General features: G+C 36.9%; 1 protein-coding gene across 1 annotated transcript in view; it reads left to right on the top strand.

The window, feature by feature from the left end:
* The first annotated feature begins 4,248 nt into the window (after nucleotides 1–4,248).
* Nucleotides 4,249–22,500, top strand: part of ptprb (protein tyrosine phosphatase receptor type b) — a 35,760-nt gene continuing 17,508 nt past the window's right edge. Inside the window, exons 1-17 of the mRNA XM_054624441.1 lie at nucleotides 4,249–4,542; nucleotides 7,090–7,522; nucleotides 11,770–11,889; nucleotides 12,076–12,216; nucleotides 12,314–12,574; nucleotides 12,671–12,943; nucleotides 14,297–14,413; nucleotides 14,892–15,038; nucleotides 15,239–15,356; nucleotides 15,800–15,945; nucleotides 17,044–17,310; nucleotides 17,539–17,597; nucleotides 20,121–20,325; nucleotides 20,423–20,520; nucleotides 21,387–21,552; nucleotides 21,627–21,757; nucleotides 22,479–22,500. The exon at nucleotides 22,479–22,500 is cut by the window's right edge and continues 126 nt beyond it. Of these exons, the coding sequence (XP_054480416.1) occupies nucleotides 4,483–4,542; nucleotides 7,090–7,522; nucleotides 11,770–11,889; nucleotides 12,076–12,216; nucleotides 12,314–12,574; nucleotides 12,671–12,943; nucleotides 14,297–14,413; nucleotides 14,892–15,038; nucleotides 15,239–15,356; nucleotides 15,800–15,945; nucleotides 17,044–17,310; nucleotides 17,539–17,597; nucleotides 20,121–20,325; nucleotides 20,423–20,520; nucleotides 21,387–21,552; nucleotides 21,627–21,757; nucleotides 22,479–22,500 (2,764 nt within the window). The 5' untranslated portion in view covers nucleotides 4,249–4,482. The remainder of the gene's footprint in view (nucleotides 4,543–7,089; nucleotides 7,523–11,769; nucleotides 11,890–12,075; nucleotides 12,217–12,313; nucleotides 12,575–12,670; nucleotides 12,944–14,296; nucleotides 14,414–14,891; nucleotides 15,039–15,238; nucleotides 15,357–15,799; nucleotides 15,946–17,043; nucleotides 17,311–17,538; nucleotides 17,598–20,120; nucleotides 20,326–20,422; nucleotides 20,521–21,386; nucleotides 21,553–21,626; nucleotides 21,758–22,478) is intronic.

Here is a 22,500-nt window from a genome sequence, read left to right as displayed (position 1 = left end):
TATTTTTATTTATTCCTCTTCTTGTGATACAATCAAGAGACTTTGGACCAGTGTCTCTCATTCCTCAATGGGACCATCGTCATCCCAGTTATCACTCCGGTCAATTCAGGATCAATCTCAAACTCAAAATGGTTTAAAGAATCTGGCGAATTGAAGCAATTCCCAGTATTTCAGCACTGGGTGCGACACACTGCCACTGACGTAGTATTGTGTTTGTCCACTAGGTGGTGGTTCACCTTTATTGTTGTTGACTGTTGATGGAGCTTAAAGGGATGCTGGACATTTGAAATTATAAACTGACATTTTTATATTACATTGTACGCCATTGTAGCCGTTTTGCTAATGGTTACCATTGTAGGAAATGAACTTTGAGGTTACAGTTTCATTTTATATGTTTCAAATTGAGCACCTATTTTTTGGTGCCATTGTTCCAACGTTCCCAAACAAAAGTCAGAACAAATTCCCCGTTTGACCAACTCCCCGTTACAAACTCTCCCTGCCACAAACCAAAGCACATTCTCATTGTTCTCAAAGTGAAATGTTGTTGTTTTTTTCCTATTATGGCAAAAGGCATAACCTGCACTACATTCCGTCTCTGCCTCTGATTGGTTTACCCTGATATTCTTACCCCAACAACCAATCCCTCTCCTCATGCCTAAACCCAACCAACCCACCAGTGAAGGGTAGGAGAACCAGCCAATCAGAGGCAGAGTGACGTCCAATGGTATTATTCTGCATATTAAGTAACCATGTGCTTCTGTTTGCTGCAGGGAGAATGTATATTTTATATAATAATAATGGACTTTTGGGTTTTTGTAATAATGTGCCATCGGAACAATGTGCTGTCTTTTAATTTATTCAATATATGAGTTCTTTAGTCAGTGCAGGTCAGCTGCAAATGCATAAATGTGGAATTTGTCAACTGGCAAGCATACAATTCAACTTATATTGACAAAAGATGTTTTTTAATAATGAACACTTAATACTAGTTTGGGTTTAATTGGAGCAGTTCATTAAAGGAAAGTCCTCTAGACATCTGTTTGTTAATGTAAGCTAGTGAAAGCACCAGTTTCAGCTTGTAAATCATTCAAAAGTTCAAAGCTATTTTAAATTCATTCTTATTAATAGCACATTTTTCTGTTGCTAATACGCTAATGTTTGTTGGCTGATTTAAGCTAGCTTTGTTTTAACAGAACCAAGATGGCGACATATTAAATAAAATAGCTTTTAATGTTTAATTCACCTCCACAGAATGATGAATAAATAAATAATAAACTACCTTTTTTAATTGAGATTTACTATTTCTGCTGTTTTAATAACTATAAACTTCAATCAATGTGACAGAAGTTTCTGATCTAGAAGGGAGGGAGGTTTGTATTTACTTGCTTATGTCACGTTCAAAGTGTTTCAAATACTTTATTTAAAACATTTCAGAGACACCAAATATGTCGGTAAACGTTTAACTCTAGAAATAAAAAGCTAACTTCCACATTAGAATAAAGATCAAATGTTTGCGTCCCTTTAAACTTCTATGTTTGAGCGTTACGGCTCATCAGACTGTACGTACAGTACCTGTTTTAAACTGTATTAATAATCAACTTGAATGTTGTAACAGTCCGGATCATTAGCCTCTTTATCTACTCTATTAAATAAATATATATATTGTTACCTGTAATCTGTACATAAACACTATGAAAACTATGACTCATGTTGTCTTGGACTCTGACTCTCTGACTAATGTTAATGACTTTATATACTGCTGGCAGTTTAATTTATATTAATACATCATTATTTATTAGTTTATTATATTTTGTTTAATTGATATGAATCTGCAAAGTAAAAAAAAGGTTTTAAATATATATCATGGAGTAAAAAGTCAATATCTCCCTCTGAAATGTAGTATAAAGTAGCAGAATATTGATGTATTTGTACTTAAATGCATAGTGAGTGAATGAGTACTTGAGTAAATGTACTAAGTTAGAATCAGACTCTAATTGTGATCCCCGGCTGGGATCCCAAATGGTGCGGAGGCCGACTGACTGGTGGTGTTTTAGTTTAGAATAACTTGAGTCACGTTCATGATTCATGAAAGTGAAAACTGCAGCTTTCACTCTTTGTTCCTAGAAACATACTGTTATCTAAAGTTAGAGAGACAAAGAGAGAGAGAGGGAGGGAGGGAGGCAGGAAGGAAGGAAGGAAAAAGGTGTGGAGGACTAAAAGTAGCTCCGACCAACTGAAACAAACCGTCTGACTTTTAACATCGAAATGCTGCTCAACAGAAAAGTCAGATTAAACTTTGTTTAGCCTGTTTGGGTCAAATTTAACATCTGGGGGTCAGATTTACCAATAAAACATTTATTAATTAATTGTGAGAGAACAAAACATATATATTTATCTCCTCTATAAGGTAACTCTCTCTATTAAAAACATTGTAATAAGCGTTATTTAATCGTTAATAAGGCTTTTATAACTCCTGATTAAAAAACTTCATAAAAGTGTTAAAAATAGCATCATAAACATCTTTATTTTTAGGTTATAAGACATCTATAAGAACCTTGTTGTCAGCTCATAGACTGTTTAAGATGGTTAATAAAAGCTTTTTCAGCTTCTTATAGTTGTTTAGAATAACGTTACAGCAGTGGTGAGATGTCAGGGCCCTAGAATCCTCAGATTAAAAAACATATTTCATTATTCTATAAATAAAATAAAATAAAACTTAAAATGACGCCGACTTGTTTCTGATGCTTTCCGTCCGTTCTTTGCTCATCCGAGTGGTTTAATGTTGGAAATGTCTCTGGGTAGAATATCCTCCATCCAGGGTGTTCTAGTTCCTCCATAGAACGCAATGAGAGCGGACGTTTGGATTGACAATTTGATCAACCAATCATATTTGGGTTTGTAGCCAGTGGGCGTGTCCTCTCAGAAGGTGTTCTAGAAGAGCCGCTCATGAAACCTAGCTCAGTGCTAATTAGTGATTGATAGCCGACTCTGAAAAGGTGGAGATAATATTATTAAACTATTAAAAGTATTTATTAAATAAAAGGACAGGAGGATGGATTTTGTGTTGGAGTGAAGCTTTGGGACGACCATATATAGAAGTTTAACTAACTTAGACTTACTAAGATTTATACACATTTTATAATATATAGTCTAAACAAATAAGTATTTATAAGGTCCTTATTAACTTTTAACAAACACTTATTATTATAAAGTGTTACCAGTCTTTATTATTTATTTATCCAATAAGAAAACCAACAATTCATTAAAAACTGTTCTAATAAAAACATGTTTTTAATACGGCGTCTGATATTCTGATAAGCTTTTTCTAAAGTATCTTCTACATATTTAAATAAGTGCTTTATCAACTGAGAAGGTTTTTATTTCAAAATAAAGACAAATACATTTTGATTTTGGTTACAAAAAAAGTAACAATGGCTGCTGTGTGCTTCAGTAAGTGTTGTGTTATTGTAAAACTTTTGAATCTGTAAAACAGTATAATAATATTCCATCATGATAATCCTTAAAAAATAAACATTAAGTTGTTATCCTGTGATATTAATTATATTGTTTCTAAGATTATGATAAGAGTTAACCTAATGTTAGGCTTTAATACTGAGCATTAACTATGCTGCTCTAGTTTTCAGATTTCTAAGAATTAATGGGACGTTTGTGGACATTTAATTCAATGTTAAGAGCTTTTTATACAAAGTATTTTTTGTTTCGTGGGTAAATAAACCAAAACTATGAGCTCAAAGTGTCTAAAAGGCTTTTAAAGTTATAGTTTTTACGTTGATTCTCAGTTTGGTTGGTACTAAAAGCTTTCTTCTGAACTGTAATTATAAATCAGAAACCAACGAGGAATTTGATGTGGAGACTAAACTAAATTTACACCACATCAGAAGACGACGATGACTCAAAACAAAAAAAGGAGATCAAACTTTAAACTCCTCAACGATCTCGTCTCAGTGGAATAAATCAAACACGCCTCTATTTTTATCATCCAGCGTCTTAACAGGTTTATTTATATCCTCCATCCAGTCTGTGGTCCAGTCTTCTCAGCGACTCTCAGAGCTGTCGACTCGATTGAGGAAGTCCGTTAGTGACTCCCAACCTCGACTCTATAGAGTCCGACCGACAGACAGACAGACAGACAGACAGAAGAGAGACAGACAGCTGAGAGAGAGAGGGAGACGGGCGGGGGAGTCCAGAGAAAAGAGAGGACGGACTGGGAGAGAGGTTTGAGTCGAGGACAGACACGAAGAAGAGACGACGGAGAGGAAAAATGTCAAATAGGGATTTATTGTTTTTCTAAAAAAGACTCTTTCTTTTCTTTTCCAGCTGTTTCTTCTCCCGACTCTGCCTGCAAAGACAAACATAAGGAATATTTCTTCTGCGGTTCATAGTGAATATAAAGGTCTTCTACCTCAGCCTCAGGATTATGGTGGAGCTTGTTCCCTCTGAGGATCTAACGGAGGATCAAACATGCTGAAATGTAAAGTTGACAGTTGTCTCTGGTTCACCTCTCTGCTGCTGCTGCTTCAGGTCAGTCTGCTCCCCTTCCTTTATCTCATACCTTTAATGATTTAATGATTTAATGATCCACACAACCAAATGTGGTTTTTTTGGTGTGACAAATATAGAAAAAAATATTTGATTTTTAAAAGCTATTAAAATAGAATCTGTCACTTTTTCATGAAAAAAAATCAACATATTTCATTATTACAGGTTTTAATACTCAACATTTACTGTGCTGCTCTAGTTTTCTTTTTTCTAAGACTTAATGAGACGTTTGTTGACTCATAATTACAGTACACAATTAAACATGTTATATATATATATCATCAATCTACTTTTACAGTGAATATTACTGTGTTCATGTTCTCATGCTATGTTAGCGCTTAATATGCAAAACATGGTTTTAAAAAACAGTTTTTAAATTTACCGTCATACAGTTGAAAGACTTAAAAAGCAAAACAATGTAAATTATTTCAGAAGAAAATAATATTTACTTCTGTTTTTCTGTTATCTCTTTTTTCTCATATCAAGAAACATTTGACTTCATAAGAAAACGTCTTAGTCCTTCTTGATAAATAAGAAATGCCTCAGATATAATACAGTATACGTTTTTCTCTGAGCAGTACAACAGGGTAGTAATTAATAAGTCATCTCCTTCTTTTGGTTAATATCTGTTTTACTAAATTAAAACTGAAGGCATGTTGTTTTATTTGTTGTCTGATTTTCCGCCACCATCTTTTCCTTTTTTACTGAGGATAAAAAGCTTGGAACAAGAAGAACATGTAATTGTTAGAATATTTATTATCCAGCGATATTAAGAATAAATGATCCATGTATTGATCATACGGTCACTGTGACGAATTCACAGCGTCGATGTGTTTCAGGTGTTTCTACACCTGTTTGATGAAGACGATGCGACACTCTGAGTTGAGCTTTTTTAACTTTTTTCATGGAGCTAGCAGGAGGCTAGCAGTTTGCCTCTGCTCCCAGTGTTTGTGCTAAGCTAAGCTACATGTGATCTGAGCACATCTCTGCTCTGGACAAACACAGACGGAGAACGAGAACGTTTACTTTCCTCAGTCGTCATCTCCTTCTCTTCCTGTCCGTCTCTCCTCTGCTGCATTGTTGTCTTTAAACTCCCTGAACCTCATTATCAGTGACAAATTATTACACTTTCTGATCTCCAGTATAAAAGGTTAAATCTCACACACACACACACACACACACACACACACACACACACACACACACACACACACACACACACACACACACACACACACACACACACACACACACATGCAAAAGGCTAAAGGTCAGTTGAACCAGCAGAAGTGATAGAAACAGTTAAAGGTCTTTAAATAGCTTCAGCTGATTAACAACCTCAACGATCTATTTGATGCTTCCTTGGCAGTAAAACAAAGTCTCCACTGCTTTTGGTTTTTCAGATTTTTATTGAACAATAAATCAGATTTTAGGTTTCTCTAGTGAGGAAGAATCCAAACATGCTAAAGGAGAGTTAAGAAGAAATGACCAGCTAAGAATGAAGAGATCAGCCAGTCCTTTGAAACAACGATGAAAACAGAGAAAAAGCTCTTTCTCATGTGGATAACAGAGCTCATGACTGTGTGTTAAAGGCAGAGCTGGAGTCCTGGACCTTGAGCTTAGCTTAGCTTAGCTTAGCTTAGCTTAGCATAAAGACTGGAAGCAGGTGGAAATGGCTACCCAGGCTCCGTCAAAAAGTTCACCAATACACCTACCGACGCCTCTAAAAGTCACTGAATAAACTGTTTATTTGATCTGTAAACAAACAGGAATGTAAAAACAACAGAGAACTATTTATTAAAGATAAAACATGTAAACGTTGGAGTGTTATAGTGTTTTTATGCTTCTGTTGGTCAGATAAACAGGCTGTTATGAGCTGTGTTACTTTCAAAATGTAATATATTAAATATTTCCAGTTATTTTTCATTTGAAAACAGTAAGTTACTTTAAAATAATACTGACTGTGGACCAAAATAACTGCCAAAGTACAACGATATCTGCTTTAACATCCTGTGGGAGTCCTCGATACGTTGGAAAACCAAACCCTGTTGTGTTTGAGTTTTTCTGAGCTTTATTCACGGTATTTGATAAGCCACATGTCGGCTGGTTTACTACAGCAGTAAGAGGCCAACATGAGCAGTATATGCTGTGATTGAATTGCAATAAATTGATGAAAAAAATGCAGATGTAAGTAGATTTGAAATAGTCAGAATTCTAAAATGTTAACCTCTACTTCCAGCCTCTCCTCTCCTCTCTGCTCTGTGTTCAGCCTGAAGTTCAGTCAAAGTTTCACTGATTTTTTGAGGAGCTCAGAATTTAATGTTTTTTACAGAATCTGGTTAAATATCCCAATTTTAAGCTCAGTTTTGGTTGTTTTTTCTGACGTAAGCGTTCATCGCTCTTGATGTGCTCAAGGGGCTGAAGATAATGACTGATTTTGACATCTTCTGGCTGTGATAAACGGTGTAGTTTTGGTTGGTTTTACTGCTGTCTCCTCATCTCCCTGTTTGTCTCCTCGTCTCCTCTCAGGATCTGAGCAGTGCAGCTCCCTCAGGGAACCAGTCCATCCCATGTAGCATCTCCGTGTCAGAACCAGTATCCGGCCTGGACTCCATCTCTCTGACCGTCCTCACTGCTGGACCCGACTGCTCCTTCAACGTCTCCTCTCAGGACGCAGGAGCCGACGGCGCCGAGTGTATGAGAAGAAGGAGACGAGAAAGGAGAGGAGACGAGGAGGTAGAGACTAATGAGATCGGAGGAAGAGAGCGAGGAGAGGAGGAGGCGAAGGAGGAGATAGGAGATAACTATCTGGGAACAAACCAGCTAGGAGAGGATGGAGGGAGCAAGGAGGGAGGAGAGGCTTTTACCTGTGTGCTGGACCAGCTGGAGCCTGGAACCACCTACCAGCTGGAGATCAGGTCCCAGAGAGACCAGGAGACGGCTAACGTCACGCTGCAAACCAGTAAGTCCTCACCCAGTCCAGACAAAACCAAACCAAAACCAGTCCAGACACAAAAAGTCCAGACACAAACCAGTCCAGACACCAGTCCAGACTACCCAGTCCAGACACATAAACCAGTCCAGACACAAACCAGTCCAGACAAAAACCAGTCCAGACACCAGTCCAGACACCAGTCCAGACATAAACCAGTCCAGACACATAAACCAGTCCAGACATAAACCAGTCCAGACAAACCAGTCCAGACATAAACCAGTCCAGACTAAAACCAGTCCAGACACAAACCAGTCCAGACCTAAACCCAGTCCAGACACATAAACCAGTCCAGACACATAAACCAGTAAACCAGTCCAGACACATAAACCAGTCCAGACACATAAACCAGTCCAGACACATAAACCAGTCCAGACATAAACCAGTCATAAACCAGTCCAGACATAAACCAGTCCAGACTTAAACCAGTCCAGACATAAACCAGTCCAGACATAAACCAGTCCAGACACATAAACCAGTCCAGACATAAACCAGTCCAGACATAAACCAGTCCAGACACATAAACCAGTCCAGACATAAACCAGTCCAGACACATAAACCAGTCCAGACTAAACCAGTCCAGACATAAACCAGTCCAGACACATAAACCAGTCCAGACACATAAACCAGTCCAGACACATAAACCAGTCCAGACACATAAACCAGTCCAGACACATAAACCAGTCCAGACACATAAACCAGTCCAGACATAAACCAGTCCAGACATAAACCAGTCCAGACACATAAACCAGTCCAGACTAAAACCAGTCCAGACAAAACCAGTCCAGACATAAACCAGTCCAGACACATAAACCAGTCAGACACATAAACCAGTCCAGACATAAACCAGTCCAGACACATAAACCAGTCCAGACATAAACCAGTCCAGACATAAACCAGTCCAGACATAAACCAGTCCAGACACATAAACCAGTCCAGACATAAACCAGTCCAGACACATAAACCAGTCCAGACACATAAACCAGTCCAGACATAAACCAGTAAACCAGTCCAGACATAAACGTCCAGACATAAACCAGACACATAAACCCAGTCCAGACACCCAGTCCAGACACAAACAAACCAGTCCAGACACATAAACCAGTCCAGACATAAACCAGTCCAGACACCAGTCCAAAAACCAGTCCAGACAAAACCAGTCCAGACATAAACCAGTCCAGACATGTAAACCAGTCCAGACATAAACCAGTCCAGACATAAAACCAGTCCAGACATAACCAGTCCAGTCCAGACACATAAACCAGTCCAGACACAAACCAGTCCAACACCAGTCCAGACAAACCAGTAAAAACCAGTCCAGACACATAAACCAGTCCAGACTAAACCAGTCCAGACATAAACCAGTCCAGACATAAACCAGTAAACCAGTCCAGACATAAACCAGTCCAGACACATAAACCAGTCCAGACTAAACCAGTCCAGACAAACCAAACCAGTCCAGACATAAACCAGTCCAGACATAAACCAGTCCAGACATAAACCAGTCCAGACATAAACCAGTCCAGACATAAACCAGTCCAGACACAAACCAGTCTTGTGATGTGCTTTTACTCCAGTAAGTATCCCAGTCCTCTCCCCCTCTGCTGTGTGAAGTGTTCTATTGTGTTCCGTTGGTCTCTATTGTCTCGGTGACCTTTGACCTCTCGTCGTTTGAAGCAGCAGAAACTCGACGTCTCTGTTTCTGTTTTCTGTCTCAGAGTTGAAGTCGAGCGGCTTCCTCTCTGCCGCTCTGTGATTAGCTACAGGAACCTGCTGAGAGAGAGTGATAGAGTGTGTGTGTGTGTGTGTGTGTGTGTGTGTGTGTGTGTGTGTCTGTGTGTGTCTGTGTGTGTGTGTGTGTGTGTGTGTGTGTGCGTGTGTGTGTGTGTGTGGTGAGTTCACGCTGGCGAGCGTCCAGAACAGAAGTTGGACCCTCAGTGTGTATTTCCATCATGGGCAGAGCTCTGTGTTCAGCTATTTCCTGCTTCCATTGTTTCTTTGTTCTGGTGGAAGCACTGGGAAAAGGGCGTGTGTGTGTGTGTGTACATACATATACATGTGTGTGTGTGTGTGTGTACATATATGTGTATGTATGTGTGTTTGTAGGAAACGGGGTGTAACTGCGCCCAGTCGAGTCCCGACAGTAGCCTTCTCAGCGATGCAAAACACTCTCTGGTGTTTGTTTCTTATCTTCTGGCTTTTAAATCCACTGACCTTCAGCGTTCACACGAACTCTGTGACCTCTGTGACCTCTGTGACCTCTGCAGGTGTGTTCTTTACCTGCTGCAACACAAATGATCTCGCAAACAACCTTCTGAACATTATCAGTCATGAGGGGTCTTTGTGTTTGTGTCACCTGATCAATAGAAGTCCAATATTCTCTCTCTTTGTAGCTCTGGTTTTGGGCTCCACCACCTCCTTAGGGAAATATGTGTCTTTAGTTTACTACTTTTGTATGAACACAAAGTAGATTTTATTGTGATTTAATTGCAATAAAAGGATAAAAAAGATGCAGAATTAACGACATAATGATACAGATTCATTAAAAGTCTGAATTCACAACTTTTAAAATGCTTGTTTTTTGAGTTTGGATCAGTCGGTGCTAGGCTACGCTAACATTGTAGCTGCTCCATCATAACGTCGTAAAGGCTACGAACTGTAGAACAGCTACCTGAATGGACAAAATGGGCAAAATCAATGTTCCATTTAACCATTTTTACACCTAAAATAATCAATATCAGTTTAAGTGTACGCTATATTTAGAATATTTTCACCTCAGCATCACTGCCTCGCCTGTTAGTGTGTTTGTGTTGTTGTGTGACTTTGCTGTTTAAAGTGTTATAGTTCAGATTCAGTCACAGTTCAATTACATTTATTTATATATATCATAATATAAGTTTAGTCATAAGAAATATGACTAATTATAATAATAGTAACCGTCGGTGGGCAGCAGGGCCGAGGTCCGATCCAAGGATACGTAGAAGACGGTTTATCTGTCGGTGCTCTCTTCACAGACACCAGACTTCATTCACAGAAGCAGTGATTTAACCTCACAGGACTCAGCAGTTTCTGTTCCTCCATCCGTTAGTTTCCTGATGTTAAAATGTGACTTTCGGGAATCTGAACTGACCTTTTAAAACACAAAAGTCACACAATAACACAAACGCACTCGCTGATGGAGGCAGCAGTAGACAAGCAACCCCTGTGTTCTGTTTCTGTCAATGGAGTCTGGTGTCTTTGAGGATTATAGATAACGGCTTCTGTTTCTGGACAAAATAAAGGTAAAGTATTCAAAATAAAACATCACAACTATCCCTTTAACTGAAGTTCATCCAAAACATGGTGGATTATTTAAACATTTAATTTCCCTTCAGCCTCATAAACACAAAAACAGAACCACGTCACTGGTTGTTTGTCTCAGTGTGGCACTCGGGGGGGCAAAGATGTTCCACCTCAGTTTGAAGCACCGTTGGCGACACGGCGGCACAAACACACTCAGAGAGGCATTATGGGAAAAAAACCAACCACACAAACCAGGAAGCGGAGATCTCAGACAGACTGACTGGTTTGAGGAGGATCAGGGGATCGGGAGCGTCAACAGGACTCCAACAGGGTTCAGTCTTTGAAGACAAGGACACGGATCCTTTTCCTGCTGGACCTTCCTGCTGTCAGACGGATCCTCACGCTCAAAACACATGAATCACCTTAAAGGAACCGTCCCACTGCTTCAGGACGCAGATGAAACAGATACCAATAGTCCTTAAAGAGACAGGGAGGGACTTTAAACTGGTTTAGTCCTCCAGCAGAGACCAGTCCACCGTGGACAGACACAGATCTTCGACCTGCAGTCAGAGCTCCGGAGGGAGGAGGAGAGCTCAGCTCCCGGCAGCAGCAGCGTCTCCTCCTCCTCCTCCTCCTCCTCCTCCTCCTTCTCCTCTCTGCTCCTATTTATTGTTTTTTTTTAGCAGCAGTGGAAGAAGTACTCTGATCATTTACTTTAGTAAAAGTACTACAGTGTAGAAATACTCTGTTACAAGTAAAAGTCCTGTATGTAAAAGTTTTACTTAAGTAAAAGTACAACTGTATAAATATACTTACTTATACTGTGTGTGTGTGTGTGTGTGTGTGTGTGTGTGTGTGTGTGTGTGTGTGTGTGTGTGTGTGTGTGTGTGTGTGTGTGTGTGTGTGTGTGTGTGTGTGTGTGTGTGTGTCATCAGAGCCGTCGGCGGTCAGCGGCCTGGCTGTGACCTCCAGGACCAGCAGCAGCCTGGGACTTTCCTGGCAGGCCGGCCCGGGAAGAACGCAGCGCTTCAGGCTGCAGCTGTGGGATCAAACTGGTACGAGAAGAAGTTACTGGTTTACTGGTTTATAACTGTTCCTCCGTATTTTCTTTCTTAATCTGATTTGAAAGTTTTTAAAATCATCCCCAGAAGTGGAGCTACTGTTCTTAACGAATCGTTGCCAATATGACTCAAAGGGATGATGTCTCTAGAGTCACGTGACCTTCTCCTCTCCGTCTGCAGGTCTGCTGGGGAACGAGACGTTGGAGAGCACGGCGACGCAGCACACGCTCCTCGGCCTGATGCCGGGCCGGCTGTACAACGTTACCATGGTGACGGAGGCCGGCGGGCTGCAGAACAGCCAGACGACGGCGGCTCGGACAGGTAAAGAGAGAAGAAGAAGAGGAGGAGGAAGAGGAGGAGGAGGACAGGAAGGAAGGATAAAAAGGAAATATAACTGATATCTAAATCTTGTTTTTAGTTCCCGCCGCCGTCGCCAACCTCACCGTCGACCACAGCAACAGCACCGGCTTGTTGTTGTCATGGCAACAGCCCGAAGGCGACCTGGACGCACTGATGGTCACCGTCTCGGCCAATGGCACGAGCTTCTGGGATGCGACTCTCCCGCCGGACGGAACCGAGGTCGCCGTTGATCAGCTGACCCCCGGCTCGGCCTATCAGGTGGCAGTGACGACAAGGAGCGGCCAGCTGACGAACCAATCAGAGATCAGCGTCCGGACAGGTGAGCTGATGTTGTATTCTTTGTTTTTTCTTCTCGTTTTCTTGGCTTGAGTTGTTTCTTCATCTCGTCTTCATCTCGTCTCCATCTCGTCTCCAGCTCCGGCGGCGGCCTCCATCCTCTCCCTGACTCCCTCCTCCTCTTCCTCCGGAGGCCTCCTCCTCTCTTGGTCGCCCCCCACTGGCCACTGGGAGAACTACAGGCTGCTCCTCTTTGATGGCTCCCAGCAGTTAGTCAGCACCGCCCTGGACCGAGAGGCAACCAACTACAGCTTCCCCGGGACGGGCCTAACTCCTGGAAGGATGTACAGAGCCGAGCTGAGAGTGGAGAGTGGAGGACTGAGGGCCGAGAGCAGCTGTGAGAGAGCAACAGGTCAGACTACTGAAGGAAACACAACACAATACACAACACAATCTATTAATATATAACTGAAGAAATACACAACACAATCTATTAATATATAACTGAAGAAATATACAACAAAATATATTAATATATAACTGAAGAAATATACAACAAAATCTATTAATATATAACTGAAGAAATACACAACAAAATCTATTAATATATAACTGAAGAAATATACAACACAATCTATTAATATATAACTGAAGAAATATACAACAAAATCTATTAATATATAACTGAAGAAATATACAGAAAAAATAATAAAAATATATACTACTACAGTAATACACAACAGAAAATATATATAAATATATTACTGCAGAAATATACAACACAAAAAATATATTAATATATATTACTGAAGAAATATACAACAAAATATATTAATATATAACTGAAGAAATATACAACAAAATCTATTAATATATAACTGAAGAAATATACAGGAAAATAATAATATATATACTATTAACAACACAAAATATATAAAAAATATAACTGAAGAAATATACAACAAAATATATTAATATATAACTGAAGAAATATACAACAGAAAATATATATAAATATATTACTGCAGAAATATACAACACAAAATGTATATTAATATATATTACTGAAGAAATACACAACAAAATCTATTAATATATAACTGAATAAATATACAACAGAAAAAATATATAAATATATACTACTACAGTAATACACAACAGAAAATATATATAAATATATTACTGCAGAAATATACAACACAAAATGTATATTAATATATATTACTGAAGAAATATACAACACAAAATGTATATATATATCACTACAGAACCATAGAATAGATATAAAAATACAAATTGTACTGTCAAAATACATTACAGAAAATACACATTAGTAGTAATATACAGTACCAGTCAAAAGTTTGGACACACCTTCTCATTCAACTACTGTGAAGAATCTAAAATATAAAACATATTCTGGTTTGTTGAGCATTTGTTTGTTTACCACATAATTCCATATGTGTTCCTTCATAGTTTGGATGTCTTCAATATTAATCTGCAATGTAGAAAAAATAGAAATAAAGAAAAACCATTGAATGAGAAGGTGTGTCCAAACTTTTGACTGGTACTGTATGACAGAAATACATGAATATGCCTAAAGATATATATATATATATATCTTTATATATATATATATATATAAAAACAGAAGATGAAGGAACTTTTAAAGAATACAGTCACTGCTACAAAGAAATATATAAGACAAGAAACATTCTGTAGAACGTTTTGTGTTTCTTGTCGGCTTAAACTGGTTCTCTCTCTTCAGCTCCGGCGGCCGTGTTGGACCTCCACATACGACACTCTGACGAGACCTCGCTCAGCGCCATGTGGAGCCACGCTGCCTCTGGGTCACGTGACAGCTACTTCCTGACCATTCGCCACGGTAACCATCGAGTAGATCAGCTCAAAATAAACTGATTTAATCTTTACAGTCACTTAAAGCTTAGAGATACAGGTGTTTTTTTTAGGTTAATAAATAAAAAATATTCAGAGAAAAGAAATATTGAATATTCTTTAAGATTAAAGTTAAAAAAAAACACTGTTTAAATATAGTGCCTTTTTTTGCTTTTCTTTGTAAAGGAAAAATCAATGTGGTTCTTTCTCAAAAAATAAAAGATAATTCTACGTTTTTCTTGCAAATTCCTGACTTTAATCTCAGATAGTACCTGACTTTTATTCTTATAAATTTGCAATTTAAATCATAGAAAACTGCTTTTTATTGTGAATTTACCGCTTTAATCTCAGGGAAATAAAAAAAAAAAGAGTTTTTAATGTATACTTCTGTAATACCAATGAATATATATATTTTTTGTTTGCAAATCATAATCATTATTCTAATTATTGCTTCCTGTGTCTCATAGGCAACGTCACCGTGGATACCAGGGAGGTGGAGCCAAACATGAGGGAGTGCACCTTCAATGTGCTCACACCTGGGAGGCTGTACACCATCACCGTGACAACCAGGAGCGGAAAACTCAACACCTCCGTGTCACTGGAGGGGAGGACAGGTGAGTTTTATTTTATTATTATTTAAAGTTACACATTGTGGAGTTTTTAAAAGCAGGTACATTGTGTTTTTTTCCATTTAATGTGTTTTTTATGTCAAAAAAAGGAAAAAATACATATGAATATTTACATTAAAACAACAGCAGACTTTAATACCTTTTAAATGAATTAAATATGACTTGTGTATGTATGTGTGTTTCAGTTCCCATGGCGCTGCGTGCCCTCACTGTGAGGAGCTCCGGGGTCAACAGCCTCCAGGCATCATGGGAAAAACCACCAGGAGACGTGGACTCGTTCACTCTGACTCTGCTGCAGGACAGGTGTGTGTGTGTGTGTGTGTGTGTGTGTGTGTGTGTGTGTGTGTGTGTGTGTGTGTGTGTGTGTGTGTGTGTGTGTGTGTGTGTGTGTGTGTGTTGTGTGTGTGTGTGTTTGTGTGTGTGTGTGTGTGTTTCTACTCTGGATTGTGAGACAAGAAGAAAAATGTTACACAACTTTATTTACACGTTTTTTGTTATCTCTGATCTGTGCTTTTATTGTGAAACATTGGAAACATCGTTTGACCTCAATCATTTAGAGTTTAGAGGGACAATCACTCTTTGGTGGAGCTCTTTACAACTCATCAACATCTTAAACTGGGTTAAATATTTAAAACAAACTGGAGCCACTGGTTGAACGACATAGACTGTTATTTTGACAGGGTCTGTATTGTGACAGGTCTGTCTGTGCTGTCTGTATCTGTTTTAAAACAATGTGTTCTCCTCAGTGTGGTGCTTCAGAACCACAGTGTTCCAGTGGGTTCTTCCTCTCTGCTGCTCGCTGGTTTGACCCCCGGCGCCCCCTACAGGCTGCAGGCCGCCACCGTCAGCGGAGACCTGAGGTCTGAGAGCATCGGACTGGAGGGCCGAACAGGTGAGCTACTACACTCACATCTAAACTGATGTTATTTATTATTCATCTGGGTTTTTTTTGTAGTCCTGATGAAGAGATGACACTTTATTTTTGAACTGTTTTTACCTTTATGGATTAATAGAAGAAGAGCGTCAAACATTTAAAGGTCCAGAGGTTAGAGTGTGTGTGTGTGTGTGTGTGTGTGTGTGTGTGTGTGTGTGTGTGTGTGTGTGTGTGTGAGTGTGAGTAAAAGTCTATGATGTGATAACATCAGAGAGTTTTAGAACAATAGCTGAAATACTAAGAGGGGGGTTTGAAATGTTCCACACACATAAAGACACTCCCAGTGCTGCTCAAAGGCTTCCTGTACACACACACACACACACACACACACACACACACACACACACACACACACACACACACACACACACACACACACACACACACACACACACACACACACACACACACACACACACACACACACTTCTCAAAGCACCTATTGTGTTCCCCATAATGTCGCAGTTATTTTCAGGACATACTGTGTGTATGTGTGTGTGTGTGTGTGTGTGTGTTCACATGCCGACCAATCAGCAGTAAGGTTGGTCGAAAACAAAAACAAACCCCGTCCCCCAGCCCCTTCAGATGACCTCCTATTGGTCGATAGATAGTTTAAATTTCCTCTTCATTGTAATTTTGTTTTATTATTTTAATTGAAGTGTATTATATAATTATTAATATTAGTATTTTTATTTTTATACATTTTTATTAAATACACTAACTGAGCTTGTACACTTTACTGTATTTAATTATTAATATTATTATTATCCATATTTTATTTACTCTATCAGAAAAAAACAAAATCTCCACGTTTATTTTGTCAATTTTTACTATTATTATTTTTAGAATTATTATTTTTATTATTATTATTATTTAATGAGACACACTCAGAGTTTACAGAACTCTTTACTGTAATTAGTATTTTATTGTTTTTAACTATTATTTTAATTGAATGAACCACACTGACCTCACAGTGACCCCTGTTGGCTGAATGTGTTGAACGTCTTTGTAATCTTTGATGTTTGACCTCTGACCTTTGTCCTCTCTGACCCTCAGCCCCGGCGTCGGTCTCCGAGGTAGCGGTTTCTAACGGCGGCAGGTCGGACGCCCTGCGGCTGTCGTGGCGCCCGGCGGTGGGCGTGGTGGACACCTACCAGGTCCGTCTTCTGGACGGGAGTCGAACCGTCCACACGCTGTCCGTGTCTCGCTCCTCGCCGCCCGAGTGCTCCTTCAGCTCGCTGGTCGCCGGGCGACTGTACTCGGTCGTCATAGTGACGAGGAGCGGCGGCCTGGAGAACGCCACCACGGTTCAAGCACGAACACGTGAGGATGTTTTATTTTACATTCATGTGCTTTTTTCTTTATATATTTAAATTTACACAATATTTTCTTTAATTTACAATTCAGTCCACCTTTTTTTTTATTTTATTTTTTTTATTTGTGAATATTTTATTTGCAATATAATTTATTTAATTCACAGCTTAACAAATCAAGAAGTCTCAGTAAGTGTAGATTAACGATATCAAACATTCATGTTTTATTGTCTTACAGAACCGGCCACCGTTCAAAACCCGACAGCTGTTCACTCTGCCAGAGACGACTTCCTCAAGGTGAGTCTCTAAATAAACTTTATTAAACATTTTGATTATATAACAAATATAATAATATATATATTTTTTTTTTAATTATTATTAACAGATAAACAATGATAAAAAATGTTTTTTGATAAAAAATCCTCTTAGAATTATAATATATATTTCTAAGAATATAATAATAGTTTACTTTTCATTATCTGGAGAATGGAGATTTTTTTTTCTTTTTTATAAATGATAGTATAATATAGTAATATTATTACATAAATAATAAATATTATTCCTAACTGTAATGTGGAAGTATTTTATTTACATTTAAACTGTAACCAGAAGTATTTAATAGTATTTAAACTGTAATCAGAAGTATTTAATAGTATTTAAACTGTAATCAGAAGTATTTATTAGTATTTAAACTGTAATCAGAAGTATTTATAGTATTTAAACTGTAATCAAAAGTATTTAAGTATTTAAACTGTAATCAGTAGTATTTAAAGTATTTAAACTGTAATCAGTATTTTATAGTATTTAAACTGTAATCAGAAGTATTTTAATGTATTTAAACTGTAATCAGAAGTATTTTAATGTATTTAAACTGTAATCAGAAGTATTTATTAGTATTTAAACTGTAATCAGAAGTATTATAATAGTATTTAAACTGTAATCAGTAGTATTTAATAGTATTTTAAACTGTAATCAGTAGTATTTTAATGTATTTAAACTGTAATCAGAAGTATTTAAATTTAAACTGTAATCAGAAGTATTTAATAGTATTTAAACTGTAATCAGAAGTATTTTAATAGTATTTAAACTGTAATCAGTAGTATTTAATAGTATTTAAACTGTAATCAGAAGTATTTAATAGTATTTAAACTGTAATCAGTAGTATTTAATAGTATTTAAACTGTAATCAGAAGTATTTAATAGTATTTAAACTGTAATCAGAAGTATTTAATAGTATTTAAACTGTAATCAGAAGTATTTAATAGTATTTAAACTGTAATCAGAAGTATTTTAATAGTATTTAAACTGTAATCAGAAGTATTTTAATCAGTATTTAAACTGTAATCAGAAGTATTTAATAGTATTTAAACTGTAATTTTAGTAGTATTTTTAATAGTATTTAAACTGTAATCAGAAGTATTTAATAGTATTTAAACTGTAATCAGAAGTATTTAATAGTATTTAAACTGTAATCAGAAGTATTTTAATAGTATTTAAACTGTAATCAGTAGTATTTATTAGTATTTAAACTGTAATCAGTAGTATTTAATAGTATTTAAACTGTAATCAGAAGTATTTAATAGTATTTAAACTGTAATCAGTAGTATTTAATAGTATTTAAACTGTAATCAGAAGTATTTAATAGTATTTAAACTGTAATCAGAAGTATTTTAATGTATTTAAACTGTAATCAGAAGTATTTTAATAGTATTTAAACTGTAATCAGAAGTATTTTAATGTATTTAAACTGTAATCAGAAGTATTTAATAGTATTTAAACTGTAATCAGAAGTATTTATAGTATTTAAACTGTAATTTAAACTGTAATCAGTAGTATTTAATATTTAAACTGTAATCAGAAGTATTTAATAGTATTTAAACTGTAATCAGAAGTATTTATTAGTATTTAAACTGTAATCAGATATTTAAACTGTACTCAGTAGTATTTAATAGTATTTAAACTGTAATCAGAAGTATTTAATAGTATTTAAACTGTAATCAGTAGTATTTAATAGTATTTAAACTGTAATCAGAAGTATTTAATAGTATTTAAACTGTAATCAGTAGTATTTAATAGTATTTAAACTGTAATCAGAAGTATTTAATAGTATTTAAACTGTAATCAGAAGTATTTAATTGTATTTTAAACTGTAATCAGTAAGTATTTAATGTAGTATTTAAATTTAAACTGTAATCAGAAGTATTTAATAGTATTTAAACTGTAATCAGAAGTATTTAATAGTATTTAAACTGTAATCAGAAGTATTTAATAGTATTTAAACTGTAATCAGAAGTATTTTAATGTATTTAAACTGTAATCAGTAGTATTTAATAGTATTTAAACTGTAATCAGAAGTATTTAATAGTATTTAAACTGTAATCAGAAGTATTTAATAGTATTTAAACTGTAATCAGAAGTATTTAATAGTATTTAAACTGTAATCAGAAGTATTTAATAGTATTTAAACTGTAATCAGAAGTATTTTAATATTTAAACTGTATTTAAACTGTAATCAGAAGTATTTAATAGTATTTAAACTGTAATCAGAGTATTTAATAGTATTTAAACTGTAATAAGAAGTATTTAATAGTATTTAAACTGTAATCAGAAGTATTTTAATAGTATTTAAACTGTAATCAGAAGTATTTTAATAGTATTTAAACTGTAATCAGTAGTAAACTTTAATTTTAATGTATTTAAACTGTAATCAGTAGTATTTAATAGTATTTAAACTGTAATCAGTAGTATTTTAATGTATTTAAACTGTAATCAGTAGTATTTAATAGTAGTATTTATGTCTCTCCTCCGTGTTGTGTTCAGGTGTACTGGCGTCATGCAGCAGGAGACCTGGATCACTACGTGGTTCTGATCTGTTACAACAACAGCGTCCTGCAGAACAAGAGCGTCTCCGCCGGACACAACGAGTGCGTCTTCTCGTCCCTGTCGCCGGGCAGACTCTACACCGTCACTGTGGAAACCTGGAGCGGGGAGTACGTCGGCAGCGTCTCCACCGACGGACGCACATGTGAGTCAGAAACCGAGGAGACCACATATATATTCATTTATTGATCCATGTTTGTTTATTGATCGTTGTTGAGTCAACGTTTCATCCTTTCCTTCAGTTCCAGCAGCTGTTGGGAATCTGTCGCTCGGCAACGCAGGTACAGGTGATCTGACCGTCACCTGGAGCCCCGCCCCCGGAGACGTGGACCACTATGAGGTGAGGGAAGGAGAAACATGTGGTTATGAAACTTGTGTCCAGACATATCTCTATTTTGGGGGATTTTGGAACAGTTAATGAAAAGTACTGTCTAAATAACTCTTATTCTTCTTATTATAGTGATTTTAAACTTTTACAAACAGCAACTTATTTTTCATTAAAGCTGCACTTATATGTTGTTGTATGAACATTTCCCAGTTCATTTTGTTAATATATGAAACATTGATTAGTGCAGCTTGACTACAAAACCCTAAAAGAAATTGTCGCATCGCTGCTGCAGTTAATAGATGGATATATTTATTATTATGTAACAAATAATAAGAAAAAACAAAATGAAAAATGTACAAAAAACAGGAGAAGGCGTAGGTAAACACTTATATGAACTTATATAAATAAATAATGATATAAATGTTGATCAAATATGCACATAAATAATTATCTTAAAATCTCCTTGTACCTCTCAAAAAAAAGTTTATACATTTTCTTTAATTAACTTATAATTTGAGTTGCTTTAATTTTATTAATTTACAATGTGAACATGACATTTCAGCAAACTTAACTTAAACTTCATGGTTTACTTTCAGCAGCTTTAAAGAGTTTAAGTTCACTGTTTATTTATTTTCTTACTTTTATCTCAAAGACATTCAGGAATTAAAATAAACGCAGCTAATTAAACAATTAACAATTATTTTGAATTGAATGTAGAGACTAAAGGATGAGTTTGTACAATTACAATTCATATTTTTACATCAATAAATGGCTGATTTCTGCTGTATTTAACCTCCACTGCAGACATTTCCTGATGAGCTCTTTTGGTTTTAATGATCTTAATCTTTAAGTTTCATTCCTGTCGTTTCTCGTCTCAGGTGACTCTTCTCTTCAACGACACTCGTGTTTTCCCTCCGGTCACGTTGGGCAGCGACGTGCGACGCCACCGGCTGACCTCTCTGACCCCCGGCCGTCTTTACAAGATCGTGGTGTCGACGTTCAGCGGGCCGAACCAGAGAGCAGAGTTCATCGAGGGGCGGACAGGTGAGACGATAAAAGTTTAGTTTGAAGCATCTGGAGTCCAAAGTTTTTGCTGAACCCGGACTCGTCCTCTTCAGTTCCCAGTGCAGCTGGTAACCTCCACCTGGCTCCTCGGTCCGGACTGACGGACTCCGTCGGTGGGCTGCTGGTCTCCTGGACTCCTGGAGGCGGAGACCTGGACATGTACATCGTCTCCTTGTCCACCACGGTGAGTCCAGCTGCAAACATCAGGTTCACTCTGACAGAATTAAATCAATATGTATTCACATAGATGTCAACTTATTGTACAGCATGTTATATTACAGAGACATTTCAAATTCAAATCAGAACAGATGAAAAATGTTGTCATAGAGGTGGAAGAAGTATTAACATTCTCTACTAAAGTAAAAGTACTAATACCACACTGTGAAAATGCTCCACTATTACTTATTAAAAGTCCTGTTTTCAAAATCTTGTGTTTTTGTTGTTTCATCTCATTCAAAACCTCATTAACATTTTTAGCTCTGTTGTTATTTTCCAAGAATTTTATTCAAAATCTGTAAAATTAAAGAATCACAAACTTTTATAGAAATTAAATCTTATTTTTCATCTTATTCTACCTGGTGGGACTTTCAAAGTAAAATGTTTTACTATTACATCTAAAGAAAAAGTAAAACTGCAAGTCGTCTGCGTAAATTTGACAAGAAATATTTAGAAAAACAGACCCCTGTGGAAGGATATCATATAAAATAATAAAAATAAATGGGGCCCAAAATTGATCCCTGAGGTACTCCACAAGAGCTCAAAGTAGAGGAGGAAGACGATACGTCTGATTATTGATGATTCAGTCTGTAAATGAGACAATAGATTGATATATTGGTTGATGAATAGGTGATGAATTGATTGATTTGTGGTGGCTTTATGAATATTTTGTCACTTCCTGTCTCCAGGATGGCGTCGTCATCGAGACTC

This window comes from Anoplopoma fimbria, chromosome 23 (genome assembly GCF_027596085.1).
Source record: "Anoplopoma fimbria isolate UVic2021 breed Golden Eagle Sablefish chromosome 23, Afim_UVic_2022, whole genome shotgun sequence".
Classification (NCBI taxonomy): domain Eukaryota; kingdom Metazoa; phylum Chordata; class Actinopteri; order Perciformes; family Anoplopomatidae; genus Anoplopoma; species Anoplopoma fimbria.
This window is presented reverse-complemented; position numbering and strand designations above follow the sequence as displayed.